This window comes from Lampris incognitus, chromosome 6, assembly GCF_029633865.1.
Source record: "Lampris incognitus isolate fLamInc1 chromosome 6, fLamInc1.hap2, whole genome shotgun sequence".
NCBI classification, from domain to species: Eukaryota; Metazoa; Chordata; class Actinopteri; order Lampriformes; family Lampridae; genus Lampris; species Lampris incognitus.
In genome coordinates, this window is record NC_079216.1 from 61,882,496 (window position 1) to 61,902,098 (window position 19,603).

A 19,603-nucleotide genomic window follows, 5' to 3' on the forward strand; every position below is an offset into this window, starting at 1 on the left:
ACTCCCCCACTGCAAAACCAATATCAACGATATGTAGAGCTAGATTTAAGATTAGGAGTTGGAATCATGAATGATGCAATTTCATTGTATTCAACATACCTGCTGCTCATTGGACAGGGGCCGCCTGGACAGGGGCACTTGCACTCTCAGATGCTGTGGTTGCAGAGGCTGTACTTGCACCAATGTTGTGCTTGCAAGCGCGGCAGAGGAATGTGCTACAGGGGCACACCCGGTCAGTATTAGTTTAATTTAATTGTTAGTGCTTTATCTACATAAAGCATGGGATCCCCTTATATTTTGAATAGCATCTGGGTGATGAGTTGTCTTGAGACTAACATCCCAGTGACGATTCATGTTCCTATCCAAATATGCTGAAAGAATCTGAAGCTTTAGAAAGTGATTTTGTCCCAGACTTGTTGCTGTACCAGTACATTCCCTAAAACCACTAAAATATTGCTTTACCTGACTTATCAGGGTTAATACTAATAAATAACTTTTCTAACTGATCTAGGTCACTATGTGGACAGCAACTAACAATTACAACCTAAAAGTTATTAATAGTATACCATGTGGCTTACAAATTACATGGGAGCAAAATATTGATATGCAATACGTTAATTAAGAAAAGGTTTCTTGCCTTTCTTTCTTTTTCTTTCTTTCTTACTTACTTAGTTTTGTTTGCCACGTGTCTGCATATATGACATCACTAGTCAGCAAGTCGTGTACCAAAACTTTCTCCAACTTCCTGAGTTGTTCTGACTTGAGGGGGCATTCACATGAATTTTCTCAGTCGAGAACCAATTTTTCTAATTATTCTGACATCACATGAATGCATGATCAGATCGGGCAGTGACAGTGTCAAAACATTGTGTATTCAAGTATGATTCTTGAAACTAAACCAGAAGTCAATTGTATTTTGCAAGTCAGCAAATCATTCACATCTGATATCAGCACAGGAGAACTGGAGGGACACTGGATGAACCAAAAATAATAACCTCTGTCTTAATTTCACAATATAATAAAGTTGGGAAAACAGTTTACGCTCACGAATCTGCGACTCACATCTACGGTTGACTCAGATCGGCAGCGACTTGATTAAAAGTTATTTTTAAAAAAATTCTAATCCAAAAAATGCTTAGGTTGTCATGTAACAACTTCCTCTAGGTTACAGTCAAAACAGGAAGTGTTGCATACTCTTGTTGCTGCACGATCTGAGTCAATCATAGATGTGAGTCACACATGTGCAAATGGTTTACCCAGCTTTACTACATTATGAAAAGAAAGACAGGTTAGGGTTTGACCAAAATGGTCACATAGCAAACGTATTCATTTTGGAAAGTGCAAGTTCATATTAAATGTGGTTGCATTTGTGCAAGGTTGGGTGCACATCCACAGACTGACGGGCAAAACGTTTTTTAGGTAGTTTTTTTTTTTTTTAGCTTGAGCGCTGCATATTAAAAGCCCCCCCCCCCCCCCCCATATGTCCCATTCAATCGACTTGGGCATTGTGCAGATGTCTTATAATGGCAGGAAAAACACTGTTTTTTCCGTCGGTGTGTGCGTGTATCTGTCCGCTGCTAATCTCGCACACTACTGGTTCTTTAGGCCTAATAATTTTTGTGCACAGTTATGACTGTATGATCAAGACTTCTCATGGTTGCAGTGATTTAAAACCTTTGAAAAACCTGTTATATACTGCAACTGAGTGCGAGCTCCTCAGCTGGTTTTTCCAAGCACCGGAGAAGGGGAGCTCCACAGGCAGTGCCTCCGTATTTTCCCTTCTCCCGGTAGGTGAAAAAAAGGGGTGGTTTGTCGCCAAGTCTGAGCGCCGGAGAAGGGTAGATAAAACAGGCAAGGATCTTTTATAGTTGCATTAGCAATTAGACGTCTTTCCGGGAAAAACTGTTGGCTTCGCCCACCAGACCCCATGTATAGGCATACCCATAGTCAAATGTCTGGGAGGCGACGAATCACTGAGCAGATCTTTAAAAAAAGACGGGGCACACTGACAGCACTCCCACACGCCTGCTCCAAAAAAAAGTATTGGATGTCCGGAGGAATTCAGTTGCCCCCCTTGAAAGTACATATTTGCCAGGGCACAGTCAGGAAGAGCTTGCACTCCAGCTTAGCGTTCAATTAGGCACAGACGCTCTCTCTCGGCTCTCGCCTTGGTTTCTTTTGGACGTTTAGGTGCAGCCAAACAAAAAATAAGCAGCCATGGAAGCCATCAAGAAGAAAATGCAGATGCTCAAGCTCGACAAGGAAAATGCCTTGGACAGAGCTGAGGAGTCCGAGGGAAACAAGAAAGCAGCAGAGGATAAAGACAAACAGGTCGGCATGTCTTTCTTGGCAAATCCCAGAAAGATCCGTAGAAAACGGCAGGAGTACCAGTGGCTGTAAGCAGCTGCCCTCTCATACCAGTGCGCCGGTTAAATGGATCACCTCTTCAATATGGATTTATTACTTTCATGGATAATCGAAATAAGGATTTGACCAACAATTAATTTGTTATTTTTCTCAGTTTTGGGGAATGTTTTAAATCTTTATCTCAACTTTTTTTTGAGGTGGGGTGGGGGGGCAATTTATGATATCCATATCAGTCATGTTAATCTTTTTTGACAGTAGTATTTAAACTGATTTACAGCAGGACATGTTGACTGTATTTATCTAATCACAATTTGTAATTGAGTGTTGATGCAATATTAAACTTGATCATATTTATGCATGTCTAATTAGAGGATGATATAAGAGTTGGAAAAGAAATTGCACGTTACCGAGGATGAAAGAGATAAAGTGTTTGAGGAGTTCCAAAGTGCTGAGGAAAAGTTGCTGAGCGCCGAGGAGGTTGCCACCAAGGTATTTTGGTTGGAGTTGCATGACTTCCTCTAACTTTTCTTCTTTCTCTTTCTCTGTCTGTCTGTTCATCTGTATGTTTGTCTCTTTTGTGCTCTTTTGTTCACACACACACTGTTTCCCTGCTGAACACCAACTGAACCTGTCCATGCTAAAACACACCTCAGCTTGAGGATGACCTCGTAAGTCTGCAGAAGAAACTGAAGGGAACTGAGGATGAGTTGGACAAGTACTCAGGGGCTCTTAAAGATGCCCAGGAGAAACTTGAGCTGGCTGAGAAGAAAGCCACTGATGTAAGTAGAGAAGGGTAGGCCTGCACAACCGCACCATTATTTCAACAAGCTTGCCCTTGCATCTTTTACAAATGACGGTGCAACACCATCAGACTCATCTGTCTCTTTGAGGGTGCAATTCAAATGCGTAGATGAAATAAAGATGTATTATCTTACATCCTGATTAACCTGAACAGGTGGGTGTCTCACAGCCGCACCGCATTGGCAACAGAAGTGGAAAAATGTGTTTAAACAGACTGATGTCCATTGTTGTTGAACTGTCATGTCCTATTTTTGACATTAGCTGCATTTACATGGACTCTAACATTCCACTAATAATCAGAAAAATAGTCGAATCAGAAAAAAATAAAAATATCTCATGTAACCACAATCGGAAGAAACTGGCCCAATCGGAAGGAATTTTCAATCGGGTTGAGAGGAGTGGTGTAAACCTTTTGATAATCCGTTCAATAGAAAAATGTTAGCACCTAATAAACACGTAAATGCTTAATCTGATCATTTCTCTGTTGTTGGAATTAATATATTCTTTCTGCCTATGTTTGCCCCATGTGGGGAAACATTATGTGATGTGAACGAATTTCCAGGAGGGACAGAAACATGGTGGTAGCAAAAAAAAAACTAGTCTGTGGCTGATACAACTTTTTTGTTGGAGACCTTAAAAGATTTAAGAATTGTTGAAGGATGTTTAAAATGCTCAAAACAACAAGTTGTTCAAATAAGTGTTTGAAAAGATGAATGAAGCTGGAATCCACTGAATCATCAACCAATCAAAAACTGCTGGAAAAGTTTGAAGGCTGCATACTACAAGGATAAAAGTCAAAAGCGGTTCCGACCCAGCCAGTTTCCAATTTTACAGCCTTATGAATGATGTAATGGCAGAGAGTGACATTGGCGAACATGACTTGGTATGGTGTGGCTGCTGGGTTGGAGGATGGATAAATCGCCTGAGGCTCTTGTTCCTACTCAAGAGGATAGCAGCATTACTGGTAAGTTCAATCTTAACAGCTAATGCTAACGTCACAACATTAGCTAACATTAGCTTAATAAACGGAGCGTGTCTATGTTCCCTCAGCAACTGTTCCCTCAACCCCATGTTCCTTCAGCCTAACCCTAACCTAACTTTATCAATTCACAAGGGAACATAGGGCTGCCCCCGAATAAACATGATGCTGGTGAGGTTGGCACATAATTAGAAAGAACAGCAGAAATGCAAATATTGTTCCCAGGACACAATGTGAGCCATCTTAAAAATTGTTTTAACAAGCGAAACCACTTCTTCCGCACTTCCTGATTCATTATTCTCACACCATCCAACCTTCTCTCTCTTATTTTCTTCATTCATCAGCCCCTCCAAGTACTCCTTCCACCTTCTCAACACACTTTCCTGGCATGTCAGCACATTTCCATCTCTATCCTTCATCATCCTAACCTGCTGCACATCTTTCCCAGCTCGCTAACTAATCGGTACAAGTATTTTTCTCCTTCCTTATTGTCCCACCTCTCATACAACTAACTCGCCATATGCCATACTTCTTTTCCTTAGCCTTTGCCACCTCTTTCTTCGCTTTACACACCTCCTTGTACTCCTGTCTACTTTCTTCATCTCTGATGATCCTACTTCTTCGCCAACATCTTCCTCCGTGTACTTTCCTGCACTTCCTCGTTCCACCACCAAGTCTCCTTGTCTTCCTTCCTCAGTCCAGATGACACACCATGTACCTTCCTAGCTGTCTCCCGCACTATTTCTGCAGTGCTTGCCCAGCCATCCGGCAACTCTTCACTACCACCCAGTGCCTGTCTTAACTCCTCCCTGAACTCCACAGAACAGTCTTTCTTCTTCAACTTCCACCATTTCATCCTTGGCTCTGCCTTCACTTTCTTTCTCTTCTTGATCTCCAAAGCCACCCAACAGACCACCATCTGATGCTGCCTAGCTACATTCTCCCCTATCACCAATGGCAATTTCCAATCTCTTTCAGATTGCACCTCCTGCATCAGATATATTCACCCTGTGTGTACCTTACTCCATGCTTATACATCATGCTGTTCCTCCCTCTTCTTGAAATACATATACACCACAGCCATTTCCATCTTTTTTACAAAATCCACCACCATCAGTCTTTCCACATTCCTCTCCATGATACCATACCTACCCATCACTTCTGTTTCCTTCACCAACATACCCACTGAAGTCTGCTCCAATCATCACTCTCTCCTCCTTGGGTGCACTCCTCACCACCTCATCCAACTCATTCCAGAATTCTTTCTCTTCCATCTCACAACCAAACTTGCAGGGCATATGCACTGACAACATTTGTCGTGACATGTTCGATTTCCACCTTCACACTCATTACTATGTCCGATATTCTCTTCACCCCCAACACACTCTTGACATACTCTTCCTTCAGCATTACCCCTACCCCATTTCTCCTCCCATGCACACCATGGTAGAAGAGTTTGAACTCACCTCCGATCCTCCTGGCCTTACTCCCCTTCCACCTGCTCTCTTGCACACACAGTATATCTATCTACTTTCCTTCTCCCCATCATATCAGCCAGCTCTCTGCCTTTACCAGTCATAATGCCAACATTCAAAGTTCCGACTCTCACTTCCATACTCCTACCCTTCCTCCTCTCCTGTTGCCTCCAGACATGCCTTCCCCCTCTCCTTCGCCTTCGCCCATCAGTACCATAGTTTCCATCGGCACCCTGCTCGCCAACTGTACTGGTGGAGGCCATTGGTAACACGGGCCTCGACCGATCCGGTATGGAAATCTGATTTATGATCCGCATATTTGATTTGGCATAGTTCTTAGGATCAGTATCAACTAAAGGAGATGTGAACGTGTTTCACACACTTGTACTGGTCGTAGTTGACCTCTGGGGGTGTGCTGTGATTCAATTCATTGCAGCTGAAGCTGATACTATTTATTTATTTATTTGGATTTTTCTCCCCAATTGTACCTGGCCAATCACCCCGCTCTCTGAGCCATCCCGGTCGCTACTCCACCTCCTCTGTCAATCCGGGGAGGGTTGCAGACAACCACATGTCTCCTCCGATACATGTGGAGTCACCAGCCGCTTCTTTTCACCTGACAGTGAGGAGTTTCACCAGGGGGACGTAGCATGTGGAAGGATCACACTATTCCCCCCAGTTCCCTCTCCCCCCAAACAGGCACCCCAACCGACCAGAGGAGGCGCTAGTGCAGTGACCAGGACACATACCCACATCCAGCTTCCCACCCGCATACACGGCCAATTGTGTCTGTAGGGACGCCTGACCAAGCCAGGGGCAACACGGGGATTCGAACCGGTGATCCCGTGTTGGTAGGCAACGGAATAGACCGCTACACTACCCAGACGCCCCAAGTTGATACTATTTGAACTGGGCCTGTCTTGTCAGTAAAGAAGCAATTGTTATAAACAGGCAATCAATCTCATCTTGTGTTATTTTAGGAGATGACGAGACATAAAACTAAACAATTACCAATGGATCACAATAAAACTTTTAGAGGTTTATTCTATGTGCACTGAATCTTCATGATCTAATTGATAAACACACACACTGCTGCCGAGTGCATCTTTAAAAAGCCGCCGTAGCATTTAGCCCATCTTCACATAGTCCCATCTGTGCATTGCAGGGTGTCGTTTCGCCCTATGCCAGCTTCAAGAAAATCCTCCTATAGCGGTTACCACCTTGTGCTCGGAGAAATACTAAAAATTGGCTGGCTCTACATCTCTGGAGGCAGTCAAATGACAAATAAAATTGTTGCAAGACCAAGGAGACGGTACTGAAGAGAGAGCTGAATGATTACAGAAAGAGTTGGTCCTGGAGAGGAAAACCAGATGCGGTGGCCGCACCAGCAGCCACACACTGAACCATAGGACATGATGGTAACTGTTTTCATTTCTGTTTCATTTACTTAGTTGAGGTTTCTTTTTTAGCACATGACACCCAGAATGCATGTATACAGACAGATGAATAATGACACATAGATTTTGGTTTTATATTACATACGCTCAAATTTATTAGCAGTTTTTGACAGCAGTTATCTATTTGGAGTGCTGTGGAAGTTGCAAATAAACATAGGTGAACAACTTCTCTCTTTGGCTACACCAATGCGTGTTGATTTTATTTTTCACACCCCGCCCTGCACCAACATGGTGCTGCATTTCCATGGCTACCCACTGAGCTCTTAAAGTGAGCATGTCAACTTAATACGACAACAGGCCGTGGTGAATTATGTCCATAAGTCAATTAAGTGTCCACTACAGTGCACACATTTAGTTCACTTTGTTTTGTCAATTTTGCTATGTTGGTTTTCATTAACCTAAATTATTTCATTTTCATGAAGTTAATTTTGTTTTCTTTGAGTTACCAGTTCTTGGGGTTGCTGCTGGAGTTGTCTAGCTGGACAATAAAAGAAGTCCCAGCTTCATCAGACGTGCTTAAATGGTGCTGGTTGCCAATTGGACTGCACCATGTTCCTCCTGCATCATGTGGAGGGGCTGTATTTTCTAGTTTGATTTTTGTTATTTCTTTGACAACTGTTTTTGTTACTGTTGTTTGGTTGTCTTAGTCGATCCTCCTGTGTGTCTGAATGGCCTGATCACTATACGGTTCCCCCATGTCTCAGTTTGTTCCGTCAGTTTGAGCTGTTCAGTTTTCTTTTGTTAATGCTTTTTTAGTTCTGTTATTTTGATAGTTTATGGGCCCAGAATTATTGTCAGAAGTATTTTTGTTTTTTGTTTTTTTGTTTGTTTTTTGTAAATAAAACAGAAACATTTTTCAAAAAAAAACCCCACCTGTGTCTCTGGTCTACCAGGTCGGTCCATGACACCAGAAGTAAGCATGTTTAACCATTTGGGCTGGCAGTTAACCTAAGCAAGCTGACGCTTGAACATAGAGGAAAACACACTTGAAAATTTCCCATCTCATCATTGTCTCCGTTTGTGCAACAGTTTGAACTTGTGCAGGTTGAACCAACATAGTGGAATATGTTCTATTTGTGTATGGCAGTGCTGTAAAAACTAGCTGCCGTGCATTTGGGTGGCCCAGTGGTTAGCACTGTCACCTCACAGTAAGAAGGTCTTGGGTTCGAACCCCAGTGTTGTCCAAGTTTGGGGTCATCCCAGGTCGTCCTCTGTGTGGAGTTTGCATGTTCTCCCCGTGTATGTGGTGGGTTTTCTCCGGGTGCTCCGGCTTCCTCCACCATCAAAAAGACATGCATGTTAGGGTTAATACTCCTGTCTGTGCCCCTGACCGAGGCATGGCAAGATGAGCTGGAATTGGTCCCCGGGCGCTGCATGGTGGCTGCCCATTGCTCCTAGCTACATAGCTAGGATGGGTTAAATGCAGAGCATAATTTCCCCACGGGGATTAATAAATTATACCAAAATAAATGTAAAAAAAGAAATACACCTTCACATCCACTTTGGTAGCCTAGTGAGCTTAAAAAAGCTTAAAAACCATGCGTTTCTGCGAAACAGCTATTTCTTACCACAAACAAAAATTACACGAGTGGTGTGTGACTGGTTAGCTGCTGATGCCAGGACCAGCTGAACCATCATATCATATCACAGTGTCGCATCACCCCATTTTGATTCTAGCTTCACAGATGTTGATGCACTTTCTCGCAACTGAGAACATTTCTGACTTTACTACTGTGGTAGGTGAGGGTCTATCATGCAAAAGTGCAGAAGATTCAGATGTGATTTGTTTTTTTTGTTGTTGTTTTTTTTACATTTTTATATTCAGCAAAGAAATTCAGCTGTGGCTTGACATTGATATGGCCTGCTATGTTTGCTTATGTCCTCTGAGTCCTATGATTTGTCCATATAAGGACAAGAGTTTCGCATAAAAGGAGAAAAGCATTCTCTTGAGCTCCAACCCCTGATGTCACAGCCACATTACAATAATTAATCTATCAAATAATTATATTTTACACAATACCACATCTCCCTTACTTTGAGGACAAAGGATAGACTACACTTGTCTCTGCAAGTATTAAGGGGTTTATTCTGCCCTTCCCTTTTGCTGGAAGACCTGTCCCCGTTCTAGTATTTCTAATAAAGCTTACACATTATGATTACCTTTAAACTAGTGTGCTGTGCATTCTTTAGTAACTTGTACTTTTGCTTTCCAAACAACTATAGCAAGAACAAATTCACCTTTCAAAGATCAAGTCTCTTTGGTTTTATGACCTCCCTTCCAGACCTTGTTCAGATAGTCTTTGGGGACCTGTCTGCTGGGTGAGGTTGTCTCTGGTGGACTTGGTTGTGGATGAGTGGGTGAACCTTCCACTGTAGGCCCTTCAGTGTTGACTTCCTCATAGTTATTCTGCAGTAACAGTTGCAGTTCTGCAGTGATGTTGATTTCTTCTGTGTGCCATGGCCCATGAGGCACCTGGATAAGATAAGACCGAGGAGTGATGGGTATAGATAGCACTGTGCCCTGGACTTTTGCATTGGTGATCCACGCATCTTCTCCAGGTACAAGTGGCTCCAAATTTCTCACTCTGTGTCTTGTCTAAATTTCTTTAATCTTTCCACCGCTTCTCCCTTTCTTTGGCATCCAGTGTCTAGTAGTCAGAGAAAGCTGGATTCAGCAGGGCTGGAAGGGTAGATACTGTAGTGCGAAGTTGGCACCCCATCAACAGTTGTGCTGGGGTGTAGCTGTTCTGTAGAGAAGTTGCTCTGTAAGTCAGCAATGCATGATAGGGGTCTGGTGCTTTCTTCAACCGACTTTTTGCTGTTTGCACAGCGTGTTTTGCTTCCCCATTGCTTTGAGGAATCTTGGGGGTGCTTGTGATGTGCTTAAAGCCATACTCTGCTGCAAAAGCTGTGAAGTGACTACCTGCACAAACATTGACTTAAGGTGCACTACCACATCCGTGGACCTTGTTGGTGTCAGCTGTGCAATCTCCACATATCTTGAGAAGTAATCTGCTACTAGTAGATAATTCCTGCTTTTCAGTGTGAACAGGTCAGCTCCCAATTTCTGCCAATGCCTGTGTGTTATCTTGGTTGGCATCATTGGCTCTCTGACGTTCGCTCACTCTTGGATGCAGGTTCTACATGTCAGCACTAGATCATTCAGCTGGCTGCTGAGTCCTGGCCACCTTACCATCTGCTTGGCTCATTCTCTACACTTCGTCACTCTCAGGTGTCCCTCATAGTTTCTGCAGCATGTCATCTCTCATTGTTGATGGAATAACCAGCCATGTTCCCCACAGTGGCAGTCCATCATGTCCAGTCAGCACCCCTCGCTCAGCCCAATAGTATCTCAACACCCGCTGTGGTCTGCTTTTGTCTGGCCAGCCTTCTTTGCAGTACTCCATCAGTGCAGAGCATGTACCATCAGCTTTCAACTGCTCACGAAGGGTGCTCAGATAATCTCCACTGTGTTCTCTAGTAGGCTTGCATCTGCTTGTCTTCTTGTAGCTTTCAGAGGAGCACAAGCTAAGGTGTCAACTGTCAATAGGTTTTTGCCAGTGTCATGTGTGACTGCGTAATTATACCTCATGAGCCTCATCCGAAATCTTTGAATTTTTGGCGGAAGCTCATCTAATGCTTTCTTTCCCAGTAGTCTCACCAACAGCTTATGGTCAGTTTCCATCTCAAAGGGTCTGCCAAGGCTTAAACCGCTGAACCCCTCTTACGCCCATGTTGATGCCAGTACCTCTTTCACCACCTGACCATACTGCTGCAGTTGGCATCAATGACCGCGATGCATATGCCACAGGTGACCACACGGTGTCACTCTTCTGTCGTAGGACTCCCCCAATCCAAAAGAAGATGCATCATTAGACTTTCAGTTCACTTTTTGGGTTGTACAGTGTGAGCACTGGTTTGGATGAAAGCTCTTTCTTCAAATGATTTAAGACTGACTGCTGCTCTGTTCCCCAGAACCAGTGGTCCTTCTTTGAGAAGTCCCGCAGCACAACCTCTGCTAGGTTGGGAGGGAATTGTCCTAGCTGATTAACCATGCCCAGAAAACTTAATTCACTGACATTTCTTGGCTCATCCATCTACTCTTATCGCTCTCATCTTCTCTGGATCTGGCTTCACACCATCTGATGAAGTCTCATGACCCAGGAATCTGACTGTGTGGCATGTGAGCTCACATTTGTCCATGTTGAGTGTGACGCTGGCCTTCTGTGCTTTCTCTAGCACTGCATGTATGCATCTCATGCTCCTCCTATGTCTTCCCCCTGACAAGGATATCATCCATATGACACAACACACCCTCCAGGTCACTGGTTACTTCGGTCACCAACATCTTTTGGAAGTGCTCTGGTGCTGATGCTATGCCAAAGGGTAAGCTATTAAAAAATATCACCCAAAAGGAGTAATGAATGTGGTGTACTTTGCAGACTTTTTCGTTAATGGTATCTGTCAGAAGTCCATGTTAGTATCTAATTTGCTAGTGCCAGCTAGCATATCTATAGAGTGTGCTCGATGGAAGGCAAGATATATATTTCCCTACATACGGCTTCATGAAGTCCACACAAATGCGAACTGCACCTGATTTCTTTGGAACCAATACCATTCCGGAACACAAATCAGTTGGCTCTTCACTCTTGCTGAAGACACCTATCTTCTCCATGCGATCCATCTCCTCCTTTACTTTACCCATAAGCAGTAGATGGACTCTGTGTGGTGACTGGAGAGAGAAGGGCACAGCGTCTGGCTTCATCTTAATTGTGTACAGCCTCTGAACAAGACCTAGGCCATTGCACAGCTTTGGGTATGTATGTTTGTCGGTCTCCATGGTGATACTATCTAACCTGGATACTAGCTAGAGCTTTGTTATTGCAGGCCTACCTAACAGTGCAGTGTGTAGGTTTTTCATGACAATTGTCTGCAGCAGTCTTTTTGCCTCTGTCCAGTGTTTCTTTGGCTACATTCAGCACAGAGAGCAAAGTGACTCCTAGCCCTAGCAATGGCCTCATTGCCTCTGCCAGGCTCTCAACGTCTTGTCCCACTGTTATGTCATGGTACACCTCAGCTGGAAGGACAGTGACATCAGCACCAGTGTCTATTTTAAAGCATACTTTTTTATGTCTCACATGAAGCTGCACTGACCATGAGTCTTCTCCAGCATCTACTGTTCCAAAGAAAAAGCTGGCTTCATCTGCAGTGACTGCAATGCAAAGATATTGCATTGGCTCTGCATACTTTGCCATAATGTCCACAAGTGTGGCATACAGGATCTTTCACAGGGCATTCCCATTTTGGATGTAAGGGCATTTTCCCACATCTTGCACAAGCTTTTGGTTCAGGCCGTGCACGGAATTTCCCCTTGTCTTGTATCTGTGACTGTGAATTAGGCTTTTTGAAGAATTTGAAATTTCTGTAACTTTTACCATGAACAGCATCAACATTCAAGCATTTAATTGCACAGCTGCTTGAGGCAAATTTGTAATTTGTGATATTGGATTATACAAATAAAATTGACTTGACTTGCTCCCCTCAAGTCAGATTGCTGTCTTCTAACTTCTTTGGGTTGCCTCACCCTCATAATGACACTCTCAAGTGTTATATCTCTGTCTAGCTGCAGTTTTTCAAACAGCACGTTATTTTTCAGGCCCACAACTAGCATGTCACGAGCTGCCCATAGTTGCAATGTTCGGCTAATCCATAGAGTGCCATGATAAAAGAATTCACCATTTCACTTGGCTGTTGCACTCGCTGATTAAACTTCACTCACTTGTATATTACATTCTTCTTGGGCATGAAAAATGTATCAAAGCCTGCATTAACGGATATGTACTGCTTCCGCATTTCTTCAGTTAAAGTTAGCTTATGCACAGCTTCAGCTTAATCTCCCATGCAATAAACAGGTATTCGCCTGTTTTCGTCTGTTGTTGCATTTAGGTTGCTTGCAAACCGAAAATGCTTGAATCTCCAGATCCACCGCTCCCTTTATTGTGGTTTAGCGATGTTGAAAGGCTCTGGAGGTTGGGTTGTGAATGTAGCAGTCGGAGTTGCTTGTGGTGCTTCCATCACTCTTTCCATCCCTCACACACAGACAACTTGGCAATCCTGGACAATTGAGCTCCAGCGTCTTCAGGTTGACTACTTCTGTCACCATGTCACATTATGCTATGTAAATTAGGTTCTTGTACAACTTGGTGTAAGGTTAATGCAAAATGTTTTATTCAATCACTGTAACTGGAACATTCAGTACCTCTCATCATGCGTATCTCTCCCATACTTCCATTCTGTTGAACTCCAACCCCTGATATCACACCCGCATTACAATAGTAAACTTATTTAAATATATTTTACACAATACCACACACAGAACGGGAAGTACATCTTACTGCCATTCAAAGCCTTCTCATCATCTCAATACGATAGTCTGTATAAAACATTAAATACTTGGGGGTAAAAAAGAAACCAATATTTGTTGATATGATGGAAGTTTATTCACAAGCAACTTGAGATGCACTTTGCCCCTGAATGGCAAACCTTAAAGTCTGCACAAGGTGGGCTACCAGGAAGTAACTTACGAGAATTGTGGAGTTTGTTAATTCTACTACTATATAAACTATGTTTGCTTCTAGATAATGAAATATATAATGAAGAGCAGGAATGGAGAAGCAGACACAGGTGTAGTGAATCTGCTCTCATTTTCAGATTTTTATACAAACACAACCCCTGTAACAATTTAAATTGCTGCATTTATGCTTTCCTTACGGTAAAGGAAATTTTCACTACAATTATTTGCTTGTCATCTGCTTAGCAGTAATATGCAAATAGTCCTCGGGCCATATGAGAAGGTGAAATTCTGCTAAAATGCATCTAAGAGCCATCTTGGGACTAATCTGGTTGTATGAACGGTCATTGAGGTTAATTTTCCTCGGCATTTTGACTTGGGCCTTGTTAATGTTCTCTCTGGGGCGTCGTAATTCAGAAAGATATTGAACCTTTCAGCCAGGGCCCTTGTCATCATTATAGCCAGTAAGAAGCACCAGGAATCTATCGGAGAAAGTCCTGGGCTTTTTCTCAACAGGTGGTACTTGTTGAGACCATTATGATTAAACACGGTACATTAGATGGCATAAACTGGCCAAGTTAACTGAAAAATCAAAAATGACCTTCATTCTTTGTGTTGATGCTTGTCTCTTGATCATATCTGGTGCATCTGAGTATGAATGTGAGCACGCGAACATGAAACCCTGATCCTGGTCCATCAAGAATTGGTGACCTCAGAGCTTTTTTAACATGCTGGTCTTCTCTTTCTAGGCTGAGGGCGATGTAGCTTCCCTTAACAGACGTATCCAGCTGGTTGAGGAGGAGTTGGATCGTGCTCAGGAGCGTCTGTCCACTGCCCTGGTTAAGCTGGAGGAGGCTGAGAAGGCTGCTGATGAGAGCGAGAGGTCAGTTATTTTGAGTGGCAGAGAATTAAACCTTTGCTTTCTGACCATGTTCCTCTTGTCCTGTGCCTGCAGGGACCAGGTGGCTCAGGGGATGAAGAAGCCATGAGGCTGTTTCTATCCCTTTGTTTGTGGCTATAAACGTGCCCCGCCTACCCTCATTGTGCTGTCGGGTTTTAATCCCAGACGAATCACACCACAGTAGCTGATACAAGACAGCATGCAGCCCTTTTCTGTTTCAAATCTTAAACTATTCTGAATCCCCCCCCACACACACACCAGAAAGCTGCTAAGCCCTTGACTTTGAAAAGAGCATATTAAAAATTCCCCAGGTAGTATTAATGTACATTGGGCATCAGAGCCCTCTGGGAGACTGTCATCCATCTGGTCGTCCCTAGGTTCTTTCAGTCTGCCTGGGACTGTTATCTTGATTGTGTCATACCAGGGCCCAGACTGGAATTGACTCCTAACACATCTCACCTGTTGTTTACTCATACAGAGGCATGAAGGTCATTGAGAACAGGAACATGAAGGACGAGGAGAAGATGGAACTACAAGACGTCCAACTGAAAGAAGCCAAGAACATTGCTGAGGAGGCTGACCGCAAATACGAGGAGGTGAGTTTCTCAGCTCATGGCAACCCATTTGACTGTTGCTATTGAGGAGCTACCACATAACCACTTGCTATAACCAAACATACAGATGCCAATTTTGTATGATACACAGTACATTGGCAGTCTCTATAATCAATAGTGCCTGGACCGTTGGTGGGTTTTCCTAATTATTTGTAGTTGTGGGCTTGTGCAACCACAATTCTTCATTTCATCAGTTGAAAAGTAAACTCAGTCTTCTAACACAAACATGCACTGTTTCTTAAAAGTTTGAGTAGATACAATTATATTTGATTTGTTCAGTTTTGACTTAGAAAATGGTGTTAAGACCACCACCTCTTTTTCAAAGAATGTCCTCCTAATCAACCCCAGGTGCGGCATTTGTTCTAATTATAGTGCATTGATTGTTCTTAACATATTGATGTGCTGCACTTAAAGGTTGCTCGTAAGCTGGTGATCATTGAGAGTGACCTGGAGCGCACAGAGGAGCGTGCTGAGCTTTCAGAAGGGTAAGCCATTACACTTCTGTGTGCCATCTGCACTTTAACTTGCTTGTATGTGGATATTTTAAGTTCAGCTTTTTAATGCCAAAACACTAACAACACAACAAGTTTCCGTTTTGCTCAATGTGCCCTCTCCCCCTATTGCATGTGCTGCTAATTTACATGTCACCATGGTTTGAATGGTTTTGGCTTTTCATGTGCCACACCTACTAACAGACTGGCTCGGAGAGTGGAGGAGAAGCTAAGAACTTTAGACCAAAGCATAAAATCACTGAACTCCTCAGTTTCACAGGTAACAGCAGACATACACTATATGTGGTTGTGAGTTTGAGAAGTGACTGCTTATCTGTAACTTTCTTATACTTTGCTGAATTAATCCTCTGTCTTGCTCACCGTGCTTGTAGTTCTTTTCCTCCTTTGTGCTCTTCTTATTCTGGGTATATCAGACTCCCCTCTAACTTGGCAGGAATTGTGCAAGAACAACACCTCACAATGACAGGCACTTTTCAAAGCATTCAAAGTCTTGAAAGTAAAACTGCATTCTCCTAAGCATGGCTTTAAAGTCTACTCTGTGTGTCACATTCCTGCTCTGTTGGGACTATGGGATACTTAGGGTTCTTTCTATTCATACTTCCCTTAGTTCTTATTATGTTTCCTCTCCTCTCCCCCTTTTTTGTTTTCCCTCTACATTTTTTGTGTCCACCTCTTGTCTCCCTGTTCTTGCCCCCTACACATAATCCTTTTTGTCACTTTTTCCTTTATCCCCTTCTTTTCCTCTGCACTTTACCCCTTCATTTGAAACACCAGCAAATGCTCTGAACTTGAGGAAGAGTTGAAAACTGTGACCAACAACCTGAAGTCACTGGAGGCCCAGGCCGAGAAAGTAAGTGTGGCTCCAGCCCTGTACATGCTGCAAATCCCTCACCTACTTTCTGACCTTAATGGATGGCGTGCAGAGGAGCCTGGAGAACCGTACACACATTGTGTTATTTCATAAGGCCTAACTCTATGTGTGAAATTGCCTATATTGTGTGAAATAGAGCTTTGTAATTTCCAACATACTGGTACAGGAGCAGCCTCGCCTGTCCGTGTGTTTGACTCTTATGTTCTTGTCCCACAGTACTCACAGAAGGAGGACAAGTTTGAGGAGGAGATCAAGGTCCTCACTGACAAGCTGAAGGAGGCAAGTCTAACAAGACCTAATCTGGGGGTGTTGGCCAGAGGCCAGAGTACTTAACAAGGGCTATGGGAGCATTGTTACAGAGTGAGTGCCGAGATTCTGGCTCTTATGAATCTGTCTCTCCACTACAGGCTGAGACTCGTGCTGAGTTTGCTGAGAGATCAGTAGCCAAGCTTGAGAAGACCATTGATGACTTGGAAGGTATGATTTTCTTAACCCCCCCCCCAACTCAGAATGGTACTCTGTCAGCATTTTTGTTTGTACTTTATGAGGCCAGTCGATTTAATTTGCGGTATGTATACTTTCTGAACATCTTATCTTCATAGGCTTTAAAACTTTTTTACCTGCTTTCCCCATTTTCATTGCCGCCATTTTCAAACCCACCCATAAATCCTCTGTGGCATTCATTATCTTTGTATTAGGCGTTACTTAATAAAAGTTTGGATCCCATATAAGAAAATGTTATGAGAATATAATGCTGGCGACATGGATCACTTACCCTGCTGTGTAAGCATAGGTTCACCTGTTTAGCAGGGACATAAGGCCCTCATGCTTATTTACAGCAAGGGCTCACAGTAAGTAAGAGTAATTAATCCATGTAGTTTGAAGAATGTTTTATAAGACTTTCATAGTAATTATGAGGCCTGTGGATGCAGCCTAATGGTAATGAAATGAAAGCCCCAGTTCCTGTTGGTGCTAAGTCAGTGCCATGTTGCAGTTCTACTCACATCTGGTAAAACGTTTTTCCTCTTCTTTTTTTTCCCCCATTTTGTCCATGCGCATCTCTCTCCCTCTCTGCCTCCTTTTGCCTGTTTTTTGTCTCACTGTGCTCTGTCTTGCTGATGGCCCGGATGCTCCACCATTCACCTGCTTTTCATCTGTCCCTCTGCCCCTACTCTTACCACACCTCCTCCTCTATCCATGGCCCTCGCCCACCAATAGATGAGTTGTATGCTCAGAAACTGAGGTTCAAGGCCATCACCGAGGAGCTGGACCATGCCCTCAACGACATGACCTCCATGTAATTCTCTGCCTGCTGTGTCTGTTTGCGCCGTTGTCACCCCTCCCACCCCCAGACCCCCTACCCACTTTCCCCTGCACCTTGTAATCCCGACTCTCCAGCCATCTCACCCGGCCTGTCACCCACAAATTCCCATGTACCCACCATGACAACTCTGCATCTACTGGTTCTGTTCCTTCTTTTTCTTTAATGGTTTGTCTAACTGAGCAGTTGCAGGGTTTCCTTGTGCATTTGTCTATTTTAATCAAGTATAACATTAAGGGTTGGCTTGGAATCAGCACAATGGAGAACAAAAATGAAGCCAAATTAGTAACTACAACTCACTCACCGAGTGGTTTCCTCTCTTACTTTCCATTGTGGTTTTTCAAGACGTGCTTCGTGAAAGCAACCATTTTAAATTATTTCTGTGCGCAGTTAGTAGACCCAGAGTCATGTCTTATATGGGTAGAACACAGTCAGAGTGGGAGTTTTGCTGTTTACAAATCTGTTTGTTTATTACACATTTTGCAAAGTTTTATTACTTTTGATGTGAAAAGTATTGTACATTTATCTCAGTTTGTATGTTACATTACAATACATTACAGTCATTTAGCCAACGCTTTTATCCAAAGCGACTTACAATAAGTGCATTTAACGTAGGAAATCAGGAGAACTACATATCAGAGGTCATAAGTGCATCTTCTCTCTAAACAAGCACCTAAGAGCAAAACCAGTGTTAAAGTAAACGCGCAAGAAAGAGATTTTTTTTAAATGAGTGATGAGTAAATGTTGTTAATACTAAGGCTCCGTTTTATTTCAAAATATTCCAAATGTTTTGATAGCTCAACTAAAAGCATGTGGAGCAGTTAAAGAGGCATTTCAATGTATCAATGTATCTTACTGATTCACTCCTTTGTTCCGGATGATCTGTGACTTCCTGTTCGTCAGGTTTAACCCACTTTCACTCAATTCTACTACTAACATGGTCTACTTCTGTCTAGAAGAAAGGCCCCCCCCCCAATGTCCTCGTGAGAGTCCTTTTTTTGTGTCATCAACCGATTTGAAGGTCAACTTTCACAAGTCTACCATCATCCTGGTTGAACTCCCAAACTATTTGAATTGACTTTGTCTCCCCCAAGGATGCAGCCTAGCTGTGGGAGCTGCACGAGTTGTGCCATCTATGAGTTTGCCTTTGAGTTGTCAGTCTGTTTCACGTTTCAATGCATTTCAGTGATGCATTGTGGTTACAATGTGCCGTGCCGTGACTCCTGTCGCTCCTGAGTGCTGTGGTATATTTCGACTTTTTTCCCTCCACCCCCACCCAGGCCTGTGGTTCACTGTACTTCTTCTCTTCTACACAGATAAATTGTTTACATCTAGTCAAAGACGCCTTCTGCCAGCTGAGCGGTACCTGTCTGCTCTCTCCAGCCTTCTCTCCATTTCCCTTCCCCTCTGTCTTTTCTTTTCTCCCCCTACCCACCATGTTTTCACTCTCCTGTCAACGTTAGTCACATCCCATCTCTTGTACAGAATCCTAGAATCTTTCTGTGTTGTGTAAAGAAAAATAAACATTCTTCCTTCTATGTAAGCTGAATCTCTTTACTGTCTTTTGGTTGTTCTTGTTCTTTTCCATTTCTATTTATTTTTAAGTAGCTCTAATAAAACCAGGAAGCCTTAATTTTATTTTATTTTTTACATTTTTTTTACATATGAGGAAACTATTAAGCAGTGACACATAACTTTTTCTTGGCCCAGTTTCTCAGTTTTATTACTTTACAT

The 19,603-nt window shown here is 43.0% G+C and overlaps 1 protein-coding gene across 1 annotated transcript; it reads left to right on the forward strand.

Moving 5' to 3' along the window:
- Positions 1 to 2,100: 2,100 nt before the first annotated feature.
- Positions 2,101 to 19,412, forward strand: LOC130114241 (tropomyosin alpha-1 chain-like). The gene is made up of 10 exons (XM_056282053.1): positions 2,101 to 2,331; positions 3,021 to 3,146; positions 14,400 to 14,533; positions 15,030 to 15,147; positions 15,580 to 15,650; positions 16,452 to 16,527; positions 16,765 to 16,827; positions 16,956 to 17,025; positions 17,767 to 17,845; positions 19,186 to 19,412. Exons 1-10 carry the CDS (start codon positions 2,218 to 2,220, stop codon positions 19,187 to 19,189), a joined length of 855 nt encoding a protein of 284 aa, XP_056138028.1. The 5' UTR covers positions 2,101 to 2,217; the 3' UTR covers positions 19,190 to 19,412.
- The last annotated feature ends 191 nt before the right edge of the window (positions 19,413 to 19,603 follow it).

Bases quoted from the DNA above. Each gene is read 5' to 3' on its own strand.
- LOC130114241 (XM_056282053.1), top strand. From the start codon at position 2,218: ATGGAAGCCATCAAGAAGAAAATGCAGATGCTCAAGCTCGACAAGGAA. The intron at 15,148-15,579 runs GTGAGTTTCTCA...CTGCACTTAAAG, and splicing joins CTGACCGCAAATACGAGGAG to GTTGCTCGTAAGCTGGTGAT. The intron at 16,528-16,764 runs GTAAGTGTGGCT...CTTGTCCCACAG, and splicing joins TGGAGGCCCAGGCCGAGAAA to TACTCACAGAAGGAGGACAA.